This window comes from Triplophysa rosa, linkage group LG5 (assembly GCF_024868665.1).
Source record: "Triplophysa rosa linkage group LG5, Trosa_1v2, whole genome shotgun sequence".
NCBI classification, from domain to species: Eukaryota; Metazoa; Chordata; class Actinopteri; order Cypriniformes; family Nemacheilidae; genus Triplophysa; species Triplophysa rosa.
In genome coordinates, this window is record NC_079894.1 from 5,677,185 (window position 1) to 5,696,280 (window position 19,096).

A 19,096-nucleotide genomic window follows, 5' to 3' on the forward strand; every position below is an offset into this window, starting at 1 on the left:
TGTCTTTGAAATGGATGACTTTGACTAAATAATGAAAAAAGAGCAACCAATAAGAGCTCAGAATAGATGGGAACTCCTTTAATAATGTTAAAAAAAACATCTTGAAACCCCAAGAAGTGGCATGATAGAATGGCAAGAGAACATTTCTGCAAATTTTAGGCAAAGGTGACTACATTGAAGATGCTAATATATAAAAAATATTTTCTTTATTGTTTAGATTTTGTAGTTGAAACGTAATCCTCATAGTTGCTTCTGTGGCATTCCACAGTGTTGATGATCTTACTATTCTAAAATGTGGAATAAATATGAATAAGTGAGTGGGTAAGTGTTCGAAAACTTTTGACCGGTAGTTTGAGAAAAGGCTGTTGCTTGTTGGAGTAGTGACTGTTTTATCAAATTAAAGCCATGTAGTGTGGCACAAAAACATAAAAGTGCTCAGGATAAGATCTGGCGAGCTGCTGACACACTTTAGGTAAAGATTAAGAACCATGTGAATAACATTATTACATTCAGAGAATAGGTTGCTGAGACTAACCAAACCTGATAAAGCACTTGGATTACCAAAAGTCTATATTAGTCCCACTACTGCACATTTGCGGTCTGCGTTTCAGGGTAATGTTCAGATAATACGTTATCTGCTGAAATTTAGATTGCTTTGTGGTGCTTTATATTGTGTAATAATGTGTTTAGTTTAACAGCTGTGAAAAATGTCTATAACTCTGCGCAGTAAACCTAATTTCTTCCCGCACTATTTATTTCATTTTCCCGCAACACAGGATCTTAAAAAGCCATTTGACAAGGCCTGGAAAGACTACGAGACCAAGTTGTAAGTATCTTTGTGGAGTAACTGGGTTTATATTCTCCGCTCTGTTTATTTAAATGGTTGTTTAATGTAATGCGGTGATGTACGGCGGTTTTATGGCAGCACAATATATCAATATTATGGCGAGACGATGGTAATTGCAAGATAAACCAAACGCAGTTTGTTGTTTCTCTGTTGTGATGGATTTCTGCGTTTACTGTAGCACAAAGATCGAAAAGGAAAAAAGGGAACACGCCAAGCAGCACGGTATGATCCGCACGGAGATCACCGGCGCAGAGATTGCGGAGGAGATGGAGAAAGAACGACGCATCTTTCAACTGCAGATGTGTGAGGTGTGTGTGTGGGAATCAAACTTTGTTGAACTTTCTTTGTGTAGTTTTGTTCAGAGTTAGCTTGAGAGGGATTTTGATTGTTCAGCAAGTTTGGGTTGACTTTTGTTTTACTCCATCATGATGGCTGTGCTCACTTGAGACGTTTTGGAGAGCCAAGAGATTTTTGAGATGCGCTCATATCTGTCACACAACAATGCAGTGTAGACACTAGACATTAACATTTATATCTGTCTGGTGCAGTTGTTAGGATCAGAATGATTTTATTTTGGTAAAGGGATAGTTCAGCCAAAAATAAAACTGTCATCATTTATACACCCTCTTGTCATTGCAAACACGCATGACTTTCTTTCTTCCACAAAACACAACAAAATATATTTTGAAGGATGTTGGTAATGTCGGTTTGCACACGTCTTATGCGTATTGTGTTGCTCACGGTTTCCAACAGTACCTGATCAAAGTGAACGAGATTAAAACCAAGAAGGGAGTGGATCTCCTCCAGAATCTCATCAAGTATTATCATGCACAGTGCAAGTAAGTATCCCAGAATTCAGTTTTCTCAATAGTGTCACTGTTTTAATTCCTAAGGAAAAGCTTTTAGATTAGTACCAGTGCAGTTTTAGATAAGCACGGTGTGAATTGCGGTTTGAAAATTGCATTAGATCCGTTTATTTGACATAATCCTGAAATTAGGCCTGTCAATCGATTAATCGCATTCAGAATAAATGTTTGCGTTTACATAAAATGACTTCTAATCTGGATGAGATGAATCACTATTAACCTGAAATATAATCAGCTGCCTTTATACAGTACATGCTTTAACAGAGTTGATGTCTATTCGCAGTTTTTTCCAGGATGGCTTGAAAACGGCTGATAAATTGAAGCAGTACATCGAGAAGTTAGCAGCGGATCTTTATAATGTAAGTTACCCATCCTTCATATCTTTTGTTAAGATCAGAACAGTTTTTAGTTCTGGGCAATTTCAGCTTTATGGATGTAACATTTTGTGTCAAAACTTGAAATATGAATTCTCAGAGAATGTATTTATTACCAATATAGTGAATCGTCTGTTTATATTTTACTATGAGTCCAGATATAAAAAAAATCAGTCTATGGACAAGTTTCCTATTTTAAAAGAGAGAAAAATTCACGTGTTATGGATGTGACCAAAATGGATGCATGTTTTTGAGAGACGACATACTTTGGAGAATTTCTGTGACTTAAAATGTGCAAACCAGAAGCAATATTACCCAACGAATAAAGAAGGGACGGCTCTTCATAGACCTCTAAATAGTTACTGTATTTTATAAAATTTACAAAAAATGGTATAAATATATTTTACTATATTTATTTTATTTTCATGCCCATTTATGTGAAATATGGAGCGTTATGAATTTGACAATTCGCTTACCTGACTATAGAAAACTATGCTTTAAAATCTTCACAAATATTAACATCTGACCTATCTGTATGGTGCAATCCTTTGGTATATTAGATAACCTATATGTGTATTAGATAGTATATTTAGCATTAAACATTATTGATGTACAAAAATGAAACTGAAATAAACTGTTCTTTCCAAAAAGTAATAAATGTCTGTGTCTCGACCAGAGAGTTTTCAGTGTTATGAAAACCTCTAGAAATGCAGCGTTGTTTATGTGGCCGTATGTAATAACACTGTAATTCTTTGTTGTCAGATAAAACAGACCCAGGATGAGGAGAAAAAACAGCTCACTGCTCTCAGAGATCTCATCAAGTCTTCTTTACAGCTGGACCAGAAAGAGGTAGATACCGTATGACCTCTGTCTTTAATCCACAACGGCATGTTAAGATCCTTTTGACTTTGATCACAGAGAATAAACACCATGTTCAGCCCTGAATGATAAAATCCTGCTTTTGCCGATTTTACCCAGCATTGGTGTATTATTCAAATTATTAGAATGAAAATTGGTGCGCATCCCTACTTTTACCCATAGTGAGAATGACCCTGTGGTAACAGTTCTAGGTGCAAAAAGTCCAAACGAGTTCTGATGTGAATTCGCTTTCCATTTCCAATGTGTGTCATGCCATTAAGAGCCTCTGAGAGACACGTGAAGTGGGTTTTCAGTGGTTTTATGCGAGCGTACACGTTCTCATGGAAGAAAGGGAATGTGGACATTAGGGTCAGGCACTGACAACACGAGCTCTTTTGTAGAGCCCAGCGTTTGATCTTTTATGTGTTTTGTTTGGAATCGATGTCCATTTGAACAGAACGTTCCTGCTCTAGAATGAATAACAATGCTCTGTGTTTGTATTATCCTCGGACGATTGTAACGTTGCGTTCGCTCGCATTTTCATTCTGTGCATTGCAATGATAATCAGACGTCTGCGTTTCTAACTCCTTCTCCTCTTTCTCTTTCACTGCCTTCCAAATGAAGTCTAGGAGAGTAAGTCCATCAAATAGATGTGTGATGTTGCCAGGAAGCTTGTTTTACCATCCTCTATTATACTGGGTGGGTCCAAACATCTGAGACCACTAGTGAAAATGCTTTGTTATTACAAATGATCAGTCATCTTAAAGGGACAGTTCACCCAAAAATGAAAATTCTGTCATCATTTACGCACCCTCATGTTGTTCCAAACCTGTAGAAATGTCTTTGTTCTGATGAACACAAAGGAAGATATTTGGAAGAATGTCAGTAACCAAACAGATCTCATCCCCCGTTGACTCCCATAGTATTTATTTTTCCTACTATGGCAGTAAATGGGGGATGAGATCTGTTTGGTGACCGAAAATCTTCCTCTGTTTTTAGCAATTTAAATCAAAAGTTCATGTTTTCATAGTAATTGTTCTCGCTTTGGCTTTAGTGGCGACACGGATTTAAGTTGGCACACGCTTGTGCAGAACCGACGATCTGTGTTATTGAAGAACGCTTTGAGAACGTTCCAAGTATGCAAATGACAACGTATTACAATGGGAAGCATGGAAGCACAGCCTGCGTCTCCAATTTGATGACATTTCCTGAAAGTTCTTCAAAATACTTTAGTTTAGTGGTCTCAGATGTTGGACACCACTGTAGATGTTTTATTCATTGAAATTTCATTTATTCTGATTTTTTTAGATGAAATAGGTTACAACAGCGTATCACAGTGTTTATATGTGTTCAGTACAGTGTGAAACATGGCAGTGAATGAGATTATGTGTGTGCGTGTGTGTGATGATGTGCAGGATTCTCAGAGCAAGCAGAGCGGCTACAGTATGCACCAGCTGCAGGGCAATAAAGAGTTTGGCAGTGAGAAGAAAGGCTATCTCTTCAAGAAGAGTGATGGGTGGGTTTGCACACTAATCCAAGTTGAATGCAGTCAAATGTTTTTTTAGACATTCTGTGTAGTGTGCCACTTAATTGCCTTTTAACAGTGCCTAATGGGACTGGCAGCACTTTAACTGAGCAAATAAACATTAAATAACTACAAGTTTCCTTTTCCATTTATCTTTGAGATGATCCGAAAGATATTTTCTCCTATAGGATCCGTAAGGTGTGGCAGAGGAGGAAGTGTTCAGTGAAGAATGGCATCCTTACTATCTCTCATGCCACAGTGAGTATTACGCTATTACCCAGAATTCTTTATACTGGCACAACCCAAGTTTTCCTCGTAATGCAAATGTTTTGGTACATTGAGCTGTGGTGCTCAGCTGAATAACAAGATGGGTCTTGTACCATCATGTTTCTGTAGCTCTATTGGTATAGCATTGCATTAGCAATGCAAAGTTCATTGGTTGAATTTCTGGGGAACACACATGATGATAACGTGTGCAGTTTGAATGCATGAGTCGCATGCAGAATAAAGGTTTGTGTTTACATAATATATGTCTGTGTACTGTGCATATTAATTTTGCATTTATAAACACATTCATGTATACATGTTTAGGAAATATTTACATGTATTTCTTTATATTTACCAATTATTTAAATTATATAAAACGTTTATTCATTTTTATATTTTTCTTAAATTTATGCATGTATGTGTATGTTTTTATACACACAAAATTAATACGCACAGTACACAGACATATATAAACACAAACGTTTTATTTTGGATGCGATTAATCGTTTGACAGCCCTAAAGAACACAGCAACCAATCAGAAGCAAGTATATAAATGGGTTTAAAAAAGGTTCTTGGTTACTTGGTGTTGAGTCTCAAAAAACTTGACAATTACTTATATATTCATAGAAAGTTCTGTTTAATTGTTTAATAATAGATGCGCTTTCAAACTGTTTATATAAACACAGCGAAGCACCACAGCTGCCCAAATTTGTATTAACCTTAAAAGTTGTCTCACTTCAGCACTCAAAAATCTGGGGTGTGTGGGTTACCATAAGGTTGCCCTGTTACCATAGAAACGCGCACCCGGTGCGATGTGACTCATACACTAATATTAGCGAACGAGACCCAGCACGCTCCGGCCCCAGGTGGTGTATGAGTTTTCTGTTGTCATGTGTTGCTCGGCAGACACTGTGAGGAGCCATTGCATTTCACACTCAATATTCCTGATTTAATGTGATGCGCTTTTCTGCCATTAGCTCTGTCTATATAAATGCGATCCATTCTGAAACAGACAGAATGTTTTTTAGTAATGTTTCAAAAACAGAACATGTCATCATGGTTGTTATAATAAGCTTGTACATATCATATGCTAAACATTATTACTGTGGACTATACGGGTTAATATTAACTACAGTATCTTGTAAACCCTTTGCATCAGTGACTACAAATTAGGACGAGTTAACTTCTATTATTTGATTCACTAAAGTGGTCTAATATAAATGACAGACTCTGTAACGATTCACCACGAGCCGCTTGAAAATCGATTATAATATGTGACAATTCAAGTCGGTTGAGATGTTAAATGAATCGCAATACATGTTTTGAACAGCAGGGGCCGCTGTGTTTACTGCAAACTAGGTAAAAGTGGATATGCGGATATTGCTTTAAAAAAAGTTAGAAAAACCACAGACAAATTCTTAGTTGGTTTTTATTAAAGAGACTCGTATTATTCGTTTTTAATTTGATTTGGGATTTGTTTTAAAATTGCAATTTAGTTTTATTTGACAAAAGATTTTTATGTTTACAAAGAAATGTGCAGCGTTTGCGAAATAATAAAAGGGTAGTTGTTCATTTCTAATTTTGTAAAACCGTGAAAAAATCGCATCGTGAGATCAGTATCAGAGTTAATCGTTACAGCCCTAGTCAGATGTGACGTGTCCGTTGAACTGCGGGTCACTTACTCACTCTGTAATTGTCCATTTTCCTTGTCCAGTCCAACAGGCAGCCGGTGAGACTGAATCTGCTGACCTGCCAGGTTAAACCCAGCGGAGAGGATAAGAAGTGCTTTGACCTGATCTCCCGTGAGTGGCCGTGAGGCAACAATTTCTCCCTGACACACTTCAGAGTACTTTCATCCATGCCAAGTGCTAGCTAGACTAACTCCATTACGCACTAAAAGCAGTGCACAGTGACTGATAACATAATGCACTTCTTCCATAATAGCACCATCTCTTTCTCTCTTCAGATAATAGAACTTATCATTTCCAGGCAGAGGATGAACAGGAGTTTGTGATGTAAGTGTGAATCTTGATGCTTTTCAATATAAAATGCATATTAGGGTCACACGACAAGCAGGAGTCGTAAAAGAAAACACATGACATAGACCCTCAAAACCAAAATGAGAAGTTAATGGACAAATAAAAATCATCAGCATATTCAGCTTGATTTAGAACTTGTATATAAACAACATTTGTCTTTGCGTGTCAGCAATGTTTTTCACATTACATTGCATCCATCTGTGTTAGCTTGCAAGACATTAATGCACATATACTTGCACGTGTGATGTGCAGATGGATCTCAGTGCTGACTAACAGCAAGGAGGAGGCTCTGAACATGGCCTTCCGTGGAGAACAGAGCGCTGGGGATGACAGTCTGGAAGACTTGACCAAAGCCATCATCGAAGACGTGCTACGCATGCCTGGAAATGAAGTCTGCTGTGACTGTGGAGCACCAGGTGAGCTCAAGATTAGGGCTGCAACAACTGATCGATAAAATCGATAATAATCGATGACGAAAATAGTTAGCAACGAATTTCATTATCGATTAGTTGGTCTGTGACGTCACTTGCGAGCTGCGCAGTTATAAATCAAGCGCGTCTTCTTCCCTTTTAAAATGACCGTTTACGGGTCCCTCCGTGCTGCATGAGCTGCGCAGTTTTAAAGTCCAACATGTCTCTCCGTCCGGGCAGCGCCAGGTACGCAGTTTTAGGGTGCGTTCATATTTGTAGTATGGTTCTTTTGGTTATTTTGGTCCGGACCAAATATAGATACCAGATATCGAACCTAAAGGCTTACGTGTAAAGTCGCAACGTGATTGGACCGCTTTTATGATTTATATTTTAAAACGGAACTTACCGGACATCCAAAACAATGCTGTTTGCCGGGTTATACATGCTCAGTGTATGCCTGCACATATGAGGGTATTTTTAGCAAGCCGATAAGACCTCGTGAAATGTTTAAAGCAGTCAAAACGGCGCCAGGGATTCCTCCGTTACATCCCTTTTATATTACCAAATAATTTGATTTTCGGCTCGTATATTGTTATCACTTCCTGTTTTTGGTTCAGTTTGATGCCTTTGGTCCGTGTTGCGTTCATATTGCAATCGAACCGCGCCAGAGTTCATTTGTGACCCTGGATCACAAAACCAGTCTTAAGTAGCACGGGAACATTTTTAATAAAAGACAAAAATACATTGTGTGGGTCAAAATTATCGATTTTTCTGTTATGCCAAAAAACATTAGGATATTAAGTAAAGATCATGTTCCATGAAGATATTTTGTAAATTTCCTACCTTAAATATATAAAAACTTTATTTTTGTGAGTGGATGGTCTGCCACAGTGCCCCTGATTAACAACTTCAAAGGCAATTTTCTCAATATTTTGATTTTTTTGCGCTCTCAGATTCCAGAGTTTTAAACGGTTGTATCTCAGCCAGATATTGTCCTATTGTAACAACTCATATATCTATAGAAAGTTTATTTATTCAGCTTTCAGATTGTGTAAAAATTGACCCATAAGACTGGTTTTGTTGTCCAGGGTCACATTTGAAAGTGGGCCGAGACCCACGTTTTCAGCGGTCTCGGTCTGCTTGTTTGGTGCGCACCAAGGTTCGGGTGGCAGCGTTCACACTTGCACAAATAAACCGCACCAACAGAGCAATCGCACCAGAGTCCGTTTTAATCGAACCAAACATGGCATATGTGAACACACCCTTAAAGTCTTTCCATGCGGCACAAGTTGCGCAGTTTTTAAGTCTGATGTGTTTTGCATGCATCTCTTCAAGCCGCGCAGTTTTAAAGTTTAAAGGGGAAAGGTGTTTTAAATGACAAAATTAAAGATTATATTAGTCAAACCCAAGTACATAAGGCTAAATACCCTGATCTGAGGGTTTATTTAGTTCAGAGGAGGGACGTAACAAAGTAGGCTACATTTACTTGAGTAGGCTACTATAATTAAGTACACTTTTTGAGTATCTATACTATACTTACGTATTATTTTTTTCTGGATACTTTTACTGTACTTCACTACATTTGAATGACAAATATCTCACTTTTCATGCCAAAACAAATATATATATATTTCCTTGGCCAACCACCCGCTGCTTCTAATATGGCACATAACTCAGCCTTGGTGTGTGAATTAGGGAGACACAACATTTTGGGAGAAGGCAAATGAGTTCAGTTGTGTATACTTTTCCCATCTCTGATTTAGTTATTATAAGCAAAACATCCAATTAAACTTTTTGTTTGATTAATCGAAAAAATAATCGCCCAACTAATCGATTATCAAAATAATCGTTAGTTGCAGCCAGAGTCGGCACCAGGGTGGACAAAGTGAGGGGGCTGCTATGTTTAGTGGGGGGGCCAGGGTTTAGGGGTTTAGAATGGGCTGGTGTCCCGAAATTTCATTCTATACCCGTCAGATTATCCTACCAGGCATGCGCACAACAATGTTACGTCATTTTCTTGCGCTATAAAATCATCCTACTTGTTTATTTTATACTGCTATGGGAATCTGATTGTGTATTTTCGTTGTTAAATCATTCTAGGCCTACATATTTATTTAGTACTGGTAGTACAATTATAGGGTGTTGCGCTGTAAATTAATCATACATGTTTCTTTTATGCTGGTAGAGTAATCTGACAGGGTATTTACGATGTAAATTTATTTAATGTGTTCATTTTAAACTGGTAGGACTATCTGACAGGGTATTTTGCATTGTAAAATCATCCTACCTGTTTATTTTGTCGATGTGGTTTAGATTATAGCCTAAATTTTGCCCTGCGGTAGGAAAATCTGACAGGTTGGACAATTCGAGGTTGAGACACGGCACATAGGCTGAGGTCTCGCTCTGTTCTGTTTCAGTGTGCGGCTCTTCTGGTGTTAAGAAGCGGCACTCCGCCAGGCCCCAGTTTTCTTCTCAAGTTTAAGTTTTAACAATTTACTTTTTTATCAGAGATAATCGCGGAAAACCTGATCTATATGCAACGTGGTAGGCTAACCAAATCATACCTGTAAAAGCAGCACATTCGCACATAACGAGTGCGCGAAGAAATCCATGTCCGCACACATCAGCCGCGCAATGCCTTTTTCATTGAGAGCCAGACATTTTAACTATAACACAATAAAAAATCTAGTTAAATCCTGTCCATCAGTGCGCAATACCTGCGATACAAAGCTTTTCATCCAGTGCACGCTGCCGTTTTGAAGTCTCAAGTTTAACAATTCTAAATGTCCATTTCGAGAACAGCATTGCATATTTCGCATAGCTTTTTCAAAGCTAATAAATTGAACTGAACTAAAAGACATGAAAGACACTGTATGAAAGACACTGAAACTGAAAGGCAAATTTTTTTAATATCAACTTGGAGGAGAGCAATGTTGTATGACGTTTTGACAAAAAGAACTGGAAATACACCGATCATAGCCTACATAAATTCAGCGGAAGTTAATAAATGAAGATTATTAATTTAGACGCATATATAGAAAAAAAATGTAGAAAAATGTCAAAAGCAGGTTTTTAAAAAAAAGCGACAGAAAAAGTATACAGGGGACTGTTCCCCAGTAGAGCTTTATGTCTAACAAAACAATCGCATCAATATAACAACACTAAAGAAGCGAGCTCTTGCTTTCTGATAGACAGTCTGTATCTCCACTTGTCGCCGTCTGCATAATGGTAATGCCCGTCTCTTGTTAAGCAATGCATACAGAAATGTTGCCGCTGGACACAAGCAGCCCTTTAGCTTGTGTTTTTAACAACACATGAAAGTATAGCACAAGACAATGTCTTTAAAATCTGTTAACGAATAAATAAATTATTTGTTACCCTCTGCTCTCGTTATTTCTTTAATAAATATAAACCAAATTCATTTTCCAAATGTTTTTTAAATGATTTCGTCTATTATCATTTTAAAAAGTGAGGGGGCACAGTGACTGAAGTGGCCGGGCCATGCCACCTAGGGCACGCTCATGGCAACGACTCTGGTTGCAGCCCTACTCAAGATATGTATTTGGTCTGTGCAGAAAAGCATCCAAATGTATATTCATGCTCCACCTTGTGGCTTTGAAGTGAATTGCAGGTCACAAAACTCAACTGCTGTAATAAAAGTCCCAATTTTTTCCCATTCTGCTAAAGAGCCCAAATGGTTATCCACTAACCTCGGCATCCTGACATGCATCGAGTGTTCGGGGATCCACAGGGAAATGGGAGTCCATATTTCACGGATCCAGTCCATGGAGCTTGACAAACTCGGCACCTCTGAACTCTTGGTAATTCTAATAGAGTATATTTAGTATGTCAAGTGTGTTGTCCTTTTATATGTCAGCTGTTAGTTGAATTAGTAAATAGTCTGAGACCACATTGAAAATCTGGATGTATTATTTCAACCTTAAAAAAATATAAGTAATGATAATAATGAAGATAATAATGTAAAAAGGATTTTAAACAGGAACATTTATGTGAAATTTTTTTGAATTTTTGTCACAAATCCTTACAAATCTTAACCTTTGTGACCATTGACTTTGGGAAATAATTTACCAAGGTCATATTTTCTTGTTTCCATTATCAACATATGCTGGTATTTCTAGTATTACCACAATTGTTTTTTTCCCTAAACATAATATATTATATTATGTATTATATATTTTTACTTGTATGATTGTAATCTAATTTAAGTTACGCAGAGATTTTTCACCAGTGGTCTCAGACCAGAATTTTTGCACGTGGTGTCACTTCACAGCAATTAATACACAGATAATTCATAGTTTTGCTATGGGTGTGTTAAATCTCTTAGCTTGCTAAAAATGTGGGTAACAGCAGTTTTAACGAAGTATTGGAAGGCAACCTACCAAGTCCATCCCCCAAACCAACACCATCAAGTGACATGTAAGTGTGTGTGTGTGTGGCTCTGTGACTTTTGTCATTACAGCGTCCCATATTTTCTATACAGAAATACTGTTGTATAGAAAAAACTTGGTATGTGATTTGAAGTGAAGTTTTAAAAGCAACTTTTTAACAGGACCGAAAGGAAGGAATACATACACGCCAAGTACGTGGAGCACAGATTTGCTCGGCGGACGGCGACCACAGCCACAGCCAGACAGGGTGATCTGTACGAGGCCGTGAGGACCCGAGACCTGATGGCCCTTATTCAGCTCTATGCAGATGGAGTGGAGCTTATGGACCCATTTCTAGAAGCAGGACAGGTACTCTGAGTACTCAATACATTTTCTCTGTCAGTCATGCAATTGCTGTTTATTTGGTGATAATCGGATTTAGTCTATGATCAAAATCATATAAATAAAAAATGGCAAGATTACGAAATTATGAAATGTATTTTATAAATGATATAAAATGTCCAAAAAAATGTAATGTATATGAGAAGGTTTCACAGCATATTTAAGTCAATGGTATTAATTCTGAGTGACGTTATTTCAAGCAATCCTTGTTTTGACTCCTACCGCCAACAGGACCCGGGAGAGACCGCGCTGCATTTTGCCGTACGGACCTCAGACCAGACCTCACTGCATTTGGTGGACTTCCTTGTCCAAAACAGGTACCAGACAGAATACTGCGAAGTGTGCAATAGACTGACTCATGAAGGAAGGAGAAAGAGATGATAATGTGGCTCTCTTTGTGTGTGTGTGTACAGTGGAACTCCAGACAGACAGACAGAGAGTGGAAATGCTGCTCTGCATTACTGCTGCACATATGAGAAGCCAGAGTGTCTCAAACTGCTGCTCAGGGGAAAGCCATCTATTGATCTAGGTAAGTACAAACATCTTTAGCCTGACCTGGACAATGTACATGAGGCCTGTCAAAACATGTTAACACATGCAATGCATTTAATACGTTGAACCAAATACACTTTTAGTCTTTAGTCGTTTAAAAAAAAAACTTAAGATGATCTAAGTGTACTTAACTGCTATTATGAGACACCATAACAAAAAACGGTAACACTTTACAATAAGGTGCTATTTGTTAACAATTATTTAATGCATTAGCTAACATGAACTAACAATGAACAATACTTCTACAGCATTTATTAATATAACTACATGTTAATTTCAGCATTTATAAATACATTATTAAAATCAAACGTTGTCACTGTTAACATTAGTTAATGCACCATGAACTAAAATGAATAGCTGTATTGACATGAACTAACATTAACAAGGATTAATAAATGCTGGAAAACGAAATTGTTCATTGTTAGCTAATGTTAGCTAATGCATTTACTAATGTTAACTAATAGCACCTTATTGTAAAGTGTTACCCAAAAAACATGCTTAAAAACTTAATGTATGAAAATGGAGCACTTTAAGTTCAAATGTACCATGTGTAATTAATTAAAGTTTATTTTAGTGCACAGTTTTATTTGTTACCTGCGATCATTTATACAAACTAAAACTAATCGGTAAGACTTTACAATAAGGTTGTATTTGTTAACAATTCGCTAATACATTAGCTAACATGAACTAACTATGAACGATACTTCTACTGCATTTATTAATCCTAGTTCATGTTATTTTCAGCATTTCCTAATACATTTTTTTAAAATCAAACGTTAACATCTGTTAACATTTGTTAATGCACCATGAACTAACGTGAATAACTGTTTTGACCTTAACTAACATTACCAAGGATTAATAAATGCTGAAAAAGTAAATGCAGGCCTGTAAAAACATATGGGCCTATTCAAATCTGACGGTGAATTACCTGCATGCGTCTCTGAATGCTTGGAGGCTTGTTTTTCCGACATGTTTCATTCCTCAGATTCTTCTCTTTGGCACTGTAATATCTCACAGGTGTGAAGATTTGCAGTTTGCTCAATTTAAATGTATCAGCACATTCAGGGCTGGACTGGGAAGAAAAATCGGCCCTGGCATTTTTAGACCCGCATCGGCCCTCCACCGAATCTGTCAACCGGGTGGTAGGGGGATTTGCATTCGCGTTGTGTGAATTCGCATTTACAATACGTCCATCTAAGCGGCCAACGTGTCCGTTACGGCCCCATAAGTTAGCGGCCCACCGGGAACACGCCCGGTACGCCAGATGACCAGTCCGCCCCTGAGCACATTCATGTAATTCATGCATATTGCAATGTACATAAGTGATGACAATCTGAATTATTCAAATGCTTTAGTAAAGACTGTTGTCTTGTCTGTTTTCAGTCAATCAAAATGGAGAGACCGCGTTTGACATCGCCAGGCGATTAAAGAATACACAGTGTGAAGAGCTAGTGAGTGTGAAGCTTTGTATTTCAGACTTTTTAATAGTAAGATAAAATAATATGAAGGTCTTTATTGATGATATTGTTTGTCATTTCCCAAAATAAATTGCTGTAGGGACAGATGTAATTGTTGATATGAGTGTGAGAAGAGGAGACATGCATTATGTTAATGGATTTGCGATTGAATGTGCAGCTGGTAGAGGCAGCGGCTGGCAGGTTTAATCCTCACGTCCATGTGGAATACGAGTGGAACCTGCGGCTGGAGGAAATCGATGAGAGTGACGATGACCTGGATGACAAGGTTAGTGTGACCTGCATGAGTGGCATCTACAAACATTTTATTTTTTACTAACTGGTCCTGAGGTCATACTTATTAAAGTATGGTCATACTCATGAACATGTTCCACATTGACAACCAGAACGTGCCAAAAGTTGCCAATAGTTTTAGTCCTTAGTTTTCGTTTATCCAGTCTTCTGAAATGTGTTTCTATTGTAAACAACTTGTGTTTTTCTCACAGCCCAGTCCAGTAAAGAAGGAGCGTTCTCCTCGTCCTCAGAGCTTCTGTCATTCCTCGAGCGTGTCTCCTCAAGAGAAACTGTCTCTGCCAGGGTACTTAGGACACAGGGACAAACAGAGACTCTCATACGGAGCGTTTGCCAACCCCGTCTACAGCACATCCACCGAAACACCTGCTTCTCCCATATCCGAGGGTCCTACAAACAAAGGTACGACACCTATGAGATCATAGTGCATGGACCGGTGTTACACTACAGCGCATGCGGAAAAATCTTAGAATGACAGTTAGCGTGCGTCTAACGTATTTACATGAACTCTTAATTGTGGGGGAGGTTATTTATACAGAGGACAGCAGCTAGATGTTGAAAAAGGAAATCCTCTCACACCAAGAGCACTGTTTGCTTGAACTCATCCGGAATGTGTAACCCTCGACTCATCTTGATATTCATCTCCAGCACCTGCCTGCATTCTGGGACCATATCAAGTGTTCTTGTATTATTTTCTTGTTTTTGGGGGGGGGTATTAAATGTACTGTACACTCCACATATAGTGATGATAGTGTAGCTTTTCCCAGTCGTGCCTGCCCCTCGCTTCCTGCCTCTCGACCAATCGCAACGTCAGCTCGTCTATCTTTCAGCTCCGCCCTCTGGACCGCCCACCTCCCTGCCGCTGGCGTCTCAATCGAGTGTGGGAGGCAGCTCAACTCTGTCTAAGAAGAGAGCTCCTCCTCCACCTCCCGGACACAAGCGTGCCCTCTCTGACCCCCCCAGCCCCGTGCTGCAGGCCCCCCAAAGCAAAGGTGCGTCCAGGTGGCAACACCTCCGTTTTGTGGTTTCAGAAATTATATTTTTGATAAGTAAGGGATGCTGACACCTCAGCTTGAGGAAAAGAGGAAATGGTGCAGTTTTGCTGTCGTTTTGCTATTGGTGTGAAACGGGTAAGCATGAATTTTGACACTGACCATCTCAATCTCAAATGCTTCTTGCAAATGACAAAAACTACTATAGTACTATAACTGCAAGTTCTGATGGACTCTTTTAGGATGGTTTAACTTCAGAAGTTTCTGCTAAACAAAAACTGGGTCACGCACAGTACACATCACCTATAAGATATCTTGGTAACATCAATAAAGGTCACTGGGATGTTTGAACAAAAGATGCTGTGCTGTCATGTTCCAAGATATGGAAGAGCTGTAGTATCACTTTAAACCTCTTTTTATTTTGAACCTCACAGGAAGTGAAACCACACAGTCTTCTGCAAACCGGACGTCTCCTGCCAATAAGTTTGAGGGAATTCAGCAGCAGCAGAGGTGCACAGCCACACCGACTTTCAGCCGTATAGATAAAAAAACTGCTGACTGTTTGTTTTCGGATTTTGCTACTTCACTTTTTAAAAAGGGATAGTTCACCCAAAAATGAAAATTCTGTCATCATTTACTCTACCTCAACCTGTATATATTTTATTGTTCCACTGAACGCAAAAGAAGCTATTTGGAAGAATGTTTGTAACCGAACAGTTCTGGGACACCATTGACTTTCCTTGTAGGAAAGTCAACAGTGCCCCAGAACTGTTTGGTTTCCTACATTATTCAAAATGTCTTCTTTTGCGTTCCACAGAAGAAATTTTGAAACTGATGAGAATTTGAAACAACCAGAGGGTAAGTAAATGATGACAGGATTTTCATTTTTGGGTGAACTTTCCCTTTAAAGTGGAAGTTCACCCCAAAATCAACTTTGTGTGATTTTTTTTACTCACCCACATGACGTTAAACATGTTTAGAGAACTTCCAAGCTGTGTGACTTACACACAATAACCACTTTGAACATATTTCTGCATATATAAAGGATCTTAGTTTGTGTTTTTATTAGTAATTGATACATTGAAATTAATCGGTGGAACAATTTGATTTAAGCACTACATCTGTGAACACAAAAACAACATTCGGCCCACGAGTTCTTCCCAAACTACCTCAAAAAGGTATCTAAGTATTTACATATTTTAATACATTTATCTTTTTTAAATCTATGTGATATACTCTGTGTGTTATGTTAACCTGTACATGATGTTCATAATCTTTCAGTGGCACTACGAAAGATTGACACAATCCACCTCCCTTCAGTGGACAAGACCAGTCCAGGACCGGATGTGCTGCAGAAACCCTCACAGGCCCAGGACACGCCACCCGTCAGAGCTTCAGATACAATAACTAGACCCACGGAACCCCCTCCTAAAATCCCGCAACCCGCCGAGCGCTCGCTGCCAGTCGAGGTGCCGCAGAAACCGCACGTCTCGGACCTCCCACCTAAACCGCAGTTGTCGGATCTTCCACCGAAACCACAACTGTCGGATTTACCACCAAAACCTCAGCTTGCTGATCTACCCCCGAAACCCCAGCTTAAGGATCTTCCACCTAAGCCGCAGCTCTCTGATCTCCCAGCCAAACCGGCGATGACTTCTGCAGCCGAGCACGCACAGAGACAACCGACACAGGAGGAAACGAGTCCCAAACCCCAGCTGACAGAAGTACAGTCATCCGGCCAACAGGAGGAGCTGTCACCCAGACAAGCTAGTGAGGATACGAACGGTGCACCTGCAGGAGCTGTGGAGATGCCAGTCCCTATGCCACGGAAAATAAACACAGTAGTGAGCGACAGACGTTTCTGAATGTTTAGAATGTCATGACATTTTATGTTGTAAGCTCCCTGCTGAAAAACCCCAGTATAAACCATCACAGAAATTCTATTACAAAATTCCTTTTTGTTGTGTTTTTTGGGCATTATTACAATAGGATTAATCTGCCAGATAACATCCCACCAATAGAATCCATCACACACCAGTAGATATCATTATATTTTCCATTATAACCATTAAATCCATTACAATTGATATAGTGTTTTGGGCATGGTTCTATTGGGGTTTTTTTTGGAACAGTTTAACAAGTTCAACACCAGTAATCTTTCTTAACAGGCAAAGAACAAAGCCAGGCGCGTGAAAACCATCTACGATTGTCAAGCGGATAATGATGATGAGTTGACCTTTGTAGAGGGAGAGGTTATCATTGTTACAGGAGAAGAGGACCAGGAGTGGTGGGTAAGTAAATCTTCCATGCAGTTTGAAAATTGTATGGAGTTTTGGAATTGAACATTTTCTCAACAGTTACCCGTCCTTGTATTACTCCATAAAAGAAGTCAATATGACATATATTCAGTTCACACTTCAGGACATTATTATCTGAACTGTTTCATTTTGAGAACGTTGTGTGAATCTATTTGCAAAAATTGGGTTACTTTATACATTTTTATTTATGATTATGTTCATTTTTAATATTGAAATGTTTTTAGATAAAGATTTTTGAAAAAAGTTGTATACCGTGATAAAAGTTCAAGCAATTATGGTAATACAGTATGAACACATGATGCTTTCACATGCTCTGAAGCCACAATATTGCTTTGTTGCGTATTGTGAAGTTCGGACTCGCGTTGTGTTGTTTACTTTTGTGGTATGGAAAGTAGCAGCTTAATATCTCCTTGTTCTTATAAAATAGGCTTTTCAGCAACATGAGGTTGAGTAGATTTTTGGGTGAACTGTCCAGTTAACTCTTTCCTACCAGCGGTTTTTAAATGTGTCAGTCCGCACCAGCATTTTTATCATTTTCAGAAAACTTTGATGGCCATCAGAATGTTTATCTTTATGAATATATGAACATACAATATATCAGATAAGAGAACAGACCTTCTACTTTAAAAAACAAAAAATGTATTCTATCTTCATTTGTTCTTTTATCACCTCTTGAATTTGGGGATCGTTTTTTTTGTACAGCCGTGGAAAAAATAAAGAGACCACTCCAAATTTTCATTTCAAATTAATATTTTAGATGTATTGTGGCCATTCAAGTCCAGTGTCTGTTGAATTTCAGCAAAATCAAACCTCGGGAGAACCTCATAAAGTCATCCAACGGCAATGACTATGTTTACATGCACCCTCGTAATGCATATATTGTATATTGTAAATATAATAATCGCAGTAAGCATAATCAAAGTAACACGTGGCGGACGCTGGTTTTATTCGCATTATAAAGGCATGTAAACACCTTAATCGCATTTATGCTGCTCTGACCAAGGTGAGCATGTGCTTCTGTCACGCACCTTAAGCACAAATTCATGGTAAACTTGACGGTCTGTTTTTTTACAGTCAACACAACTCGCTGTCAGCAGTCTCTTCTCCTTATCTTCATACTGAAACAGTGCGAACGTGATGACAGCGTACACAAACGCTGCGGAGACATTTTCATCATATTTCTATATTTATCACAGCGCCAAATAACTATGAAACACATCCGGAGGAAGGCGTTTAGCCTTTGACGCGAATAGATTAAAACGATAGCCAGTAACGCACCAACTGCACTGAGTATTAAAGCAAATAATCAGAATAATTAAAACTGCATGTAAACGGGAGAGAGAGAGGTTTACTCGTGTCTTGTAAACATGTTAATTAAATCCTTACTCAGATTATTGGAAATAATCGCATTATTGGTGCACATGTAAAGGTAGTCAATGTTAAAGACTGACAGCATGACAAGACACATGGAAATCATGATAAAAATCAAGG

At 38.5% G+C, this 19,096-nt stretch overlaps 1 protein-coding gene across 4 annotated transcripts in view; it reads left to right on the forward strand.

The window, feature by feature from the left end:
• Positions 1-19,096, forward strand: part of asap1a (ArfGAP with SH3 domain, ankyrin repeat and PH domain 1a) — a 50,782-nt gene that overhangs the window by 29,051 nt on the left and 2,635 nt on the right. For 3 of the 4 annotated variants that reach the window (XM_057333907.1, XM_057333908.1, XM_057333910.1), the window contains 24 exons: positions 777-826; positions 1,026-1,155; positions 1,601-1,686; positions 1,997-2,072; positions 2,850-2,936; positions 3,570-3,578; positions 4,361-4,461; positions 4,659-4,728; positions 6,453-6,540; positions 6,705-6,753; positions 7,030-7,193; positions 10,875-11,008; positions 11,533-11,624; positions 11,758-11,944; positions 12,209-12,294; positions 12,391-12,506; positions 13,913-13,980; positions 14,165-14,272; positions 14,490-14,697; positions 15,126-15,287; positions 15,722-15,797; positions 16,401-16,465; positions 16,569-17,131; positions 17,456-17,578. In XM_057333907.1, the coding sequence (XP_057189890.1) occupies positions 777-826; positions 1,026-1,155; positions 1,601-1,686; positions 1,997-2,072; positions 2,850-2,936; positions 3,570-3,578; positions 4,361-4,461; positions 4,659-4,728; positions 6,453-6,540; positions 6,705-6,753; positions 7,030-7,193; positions 10,875-11,008; positions 11,533-11,624; positions 11,758-11,944; positions 12,209-12,294; positions 12,391-12,506; positions 13,913-13,980; positions 14,165-14,272; positions 14,490-14,697; positions 15,126-15,287; positions 15,722-15,797; positions 16,401-16,465; positions 16,569-17,131; positions 17,456-17,578 (2,898 nt within the window). The remainder of the gene's footprint in view (positions 1-776; positions 827-1,025; positions 1,156-1,600; positions 1,687-1,996; positions 2,073-2,849; positions 2,937-3,569; positions 3,579-4,360; positions 4,462-4,658; positions 4,729-6,452; positions 6,541-6,704; positions 6,754-7,029; positions 7,194-10,874; positions 11,009-11,532; positions 11,625-11,757; positions 11,945-12,208; positions 12,295-12,390; positions 12,507-13,912; positions 13,981-14,164; positions 14,273-14,489; positions 14,698-15,125; positions 15,288-15,721; positions 15,798-16,400; positions 16,466-16,568; positions 17,132-17,455; positions 17,579-19,096) is intronic. The other variant, XM_057333909.1, reaches the window with a different exon arrangement.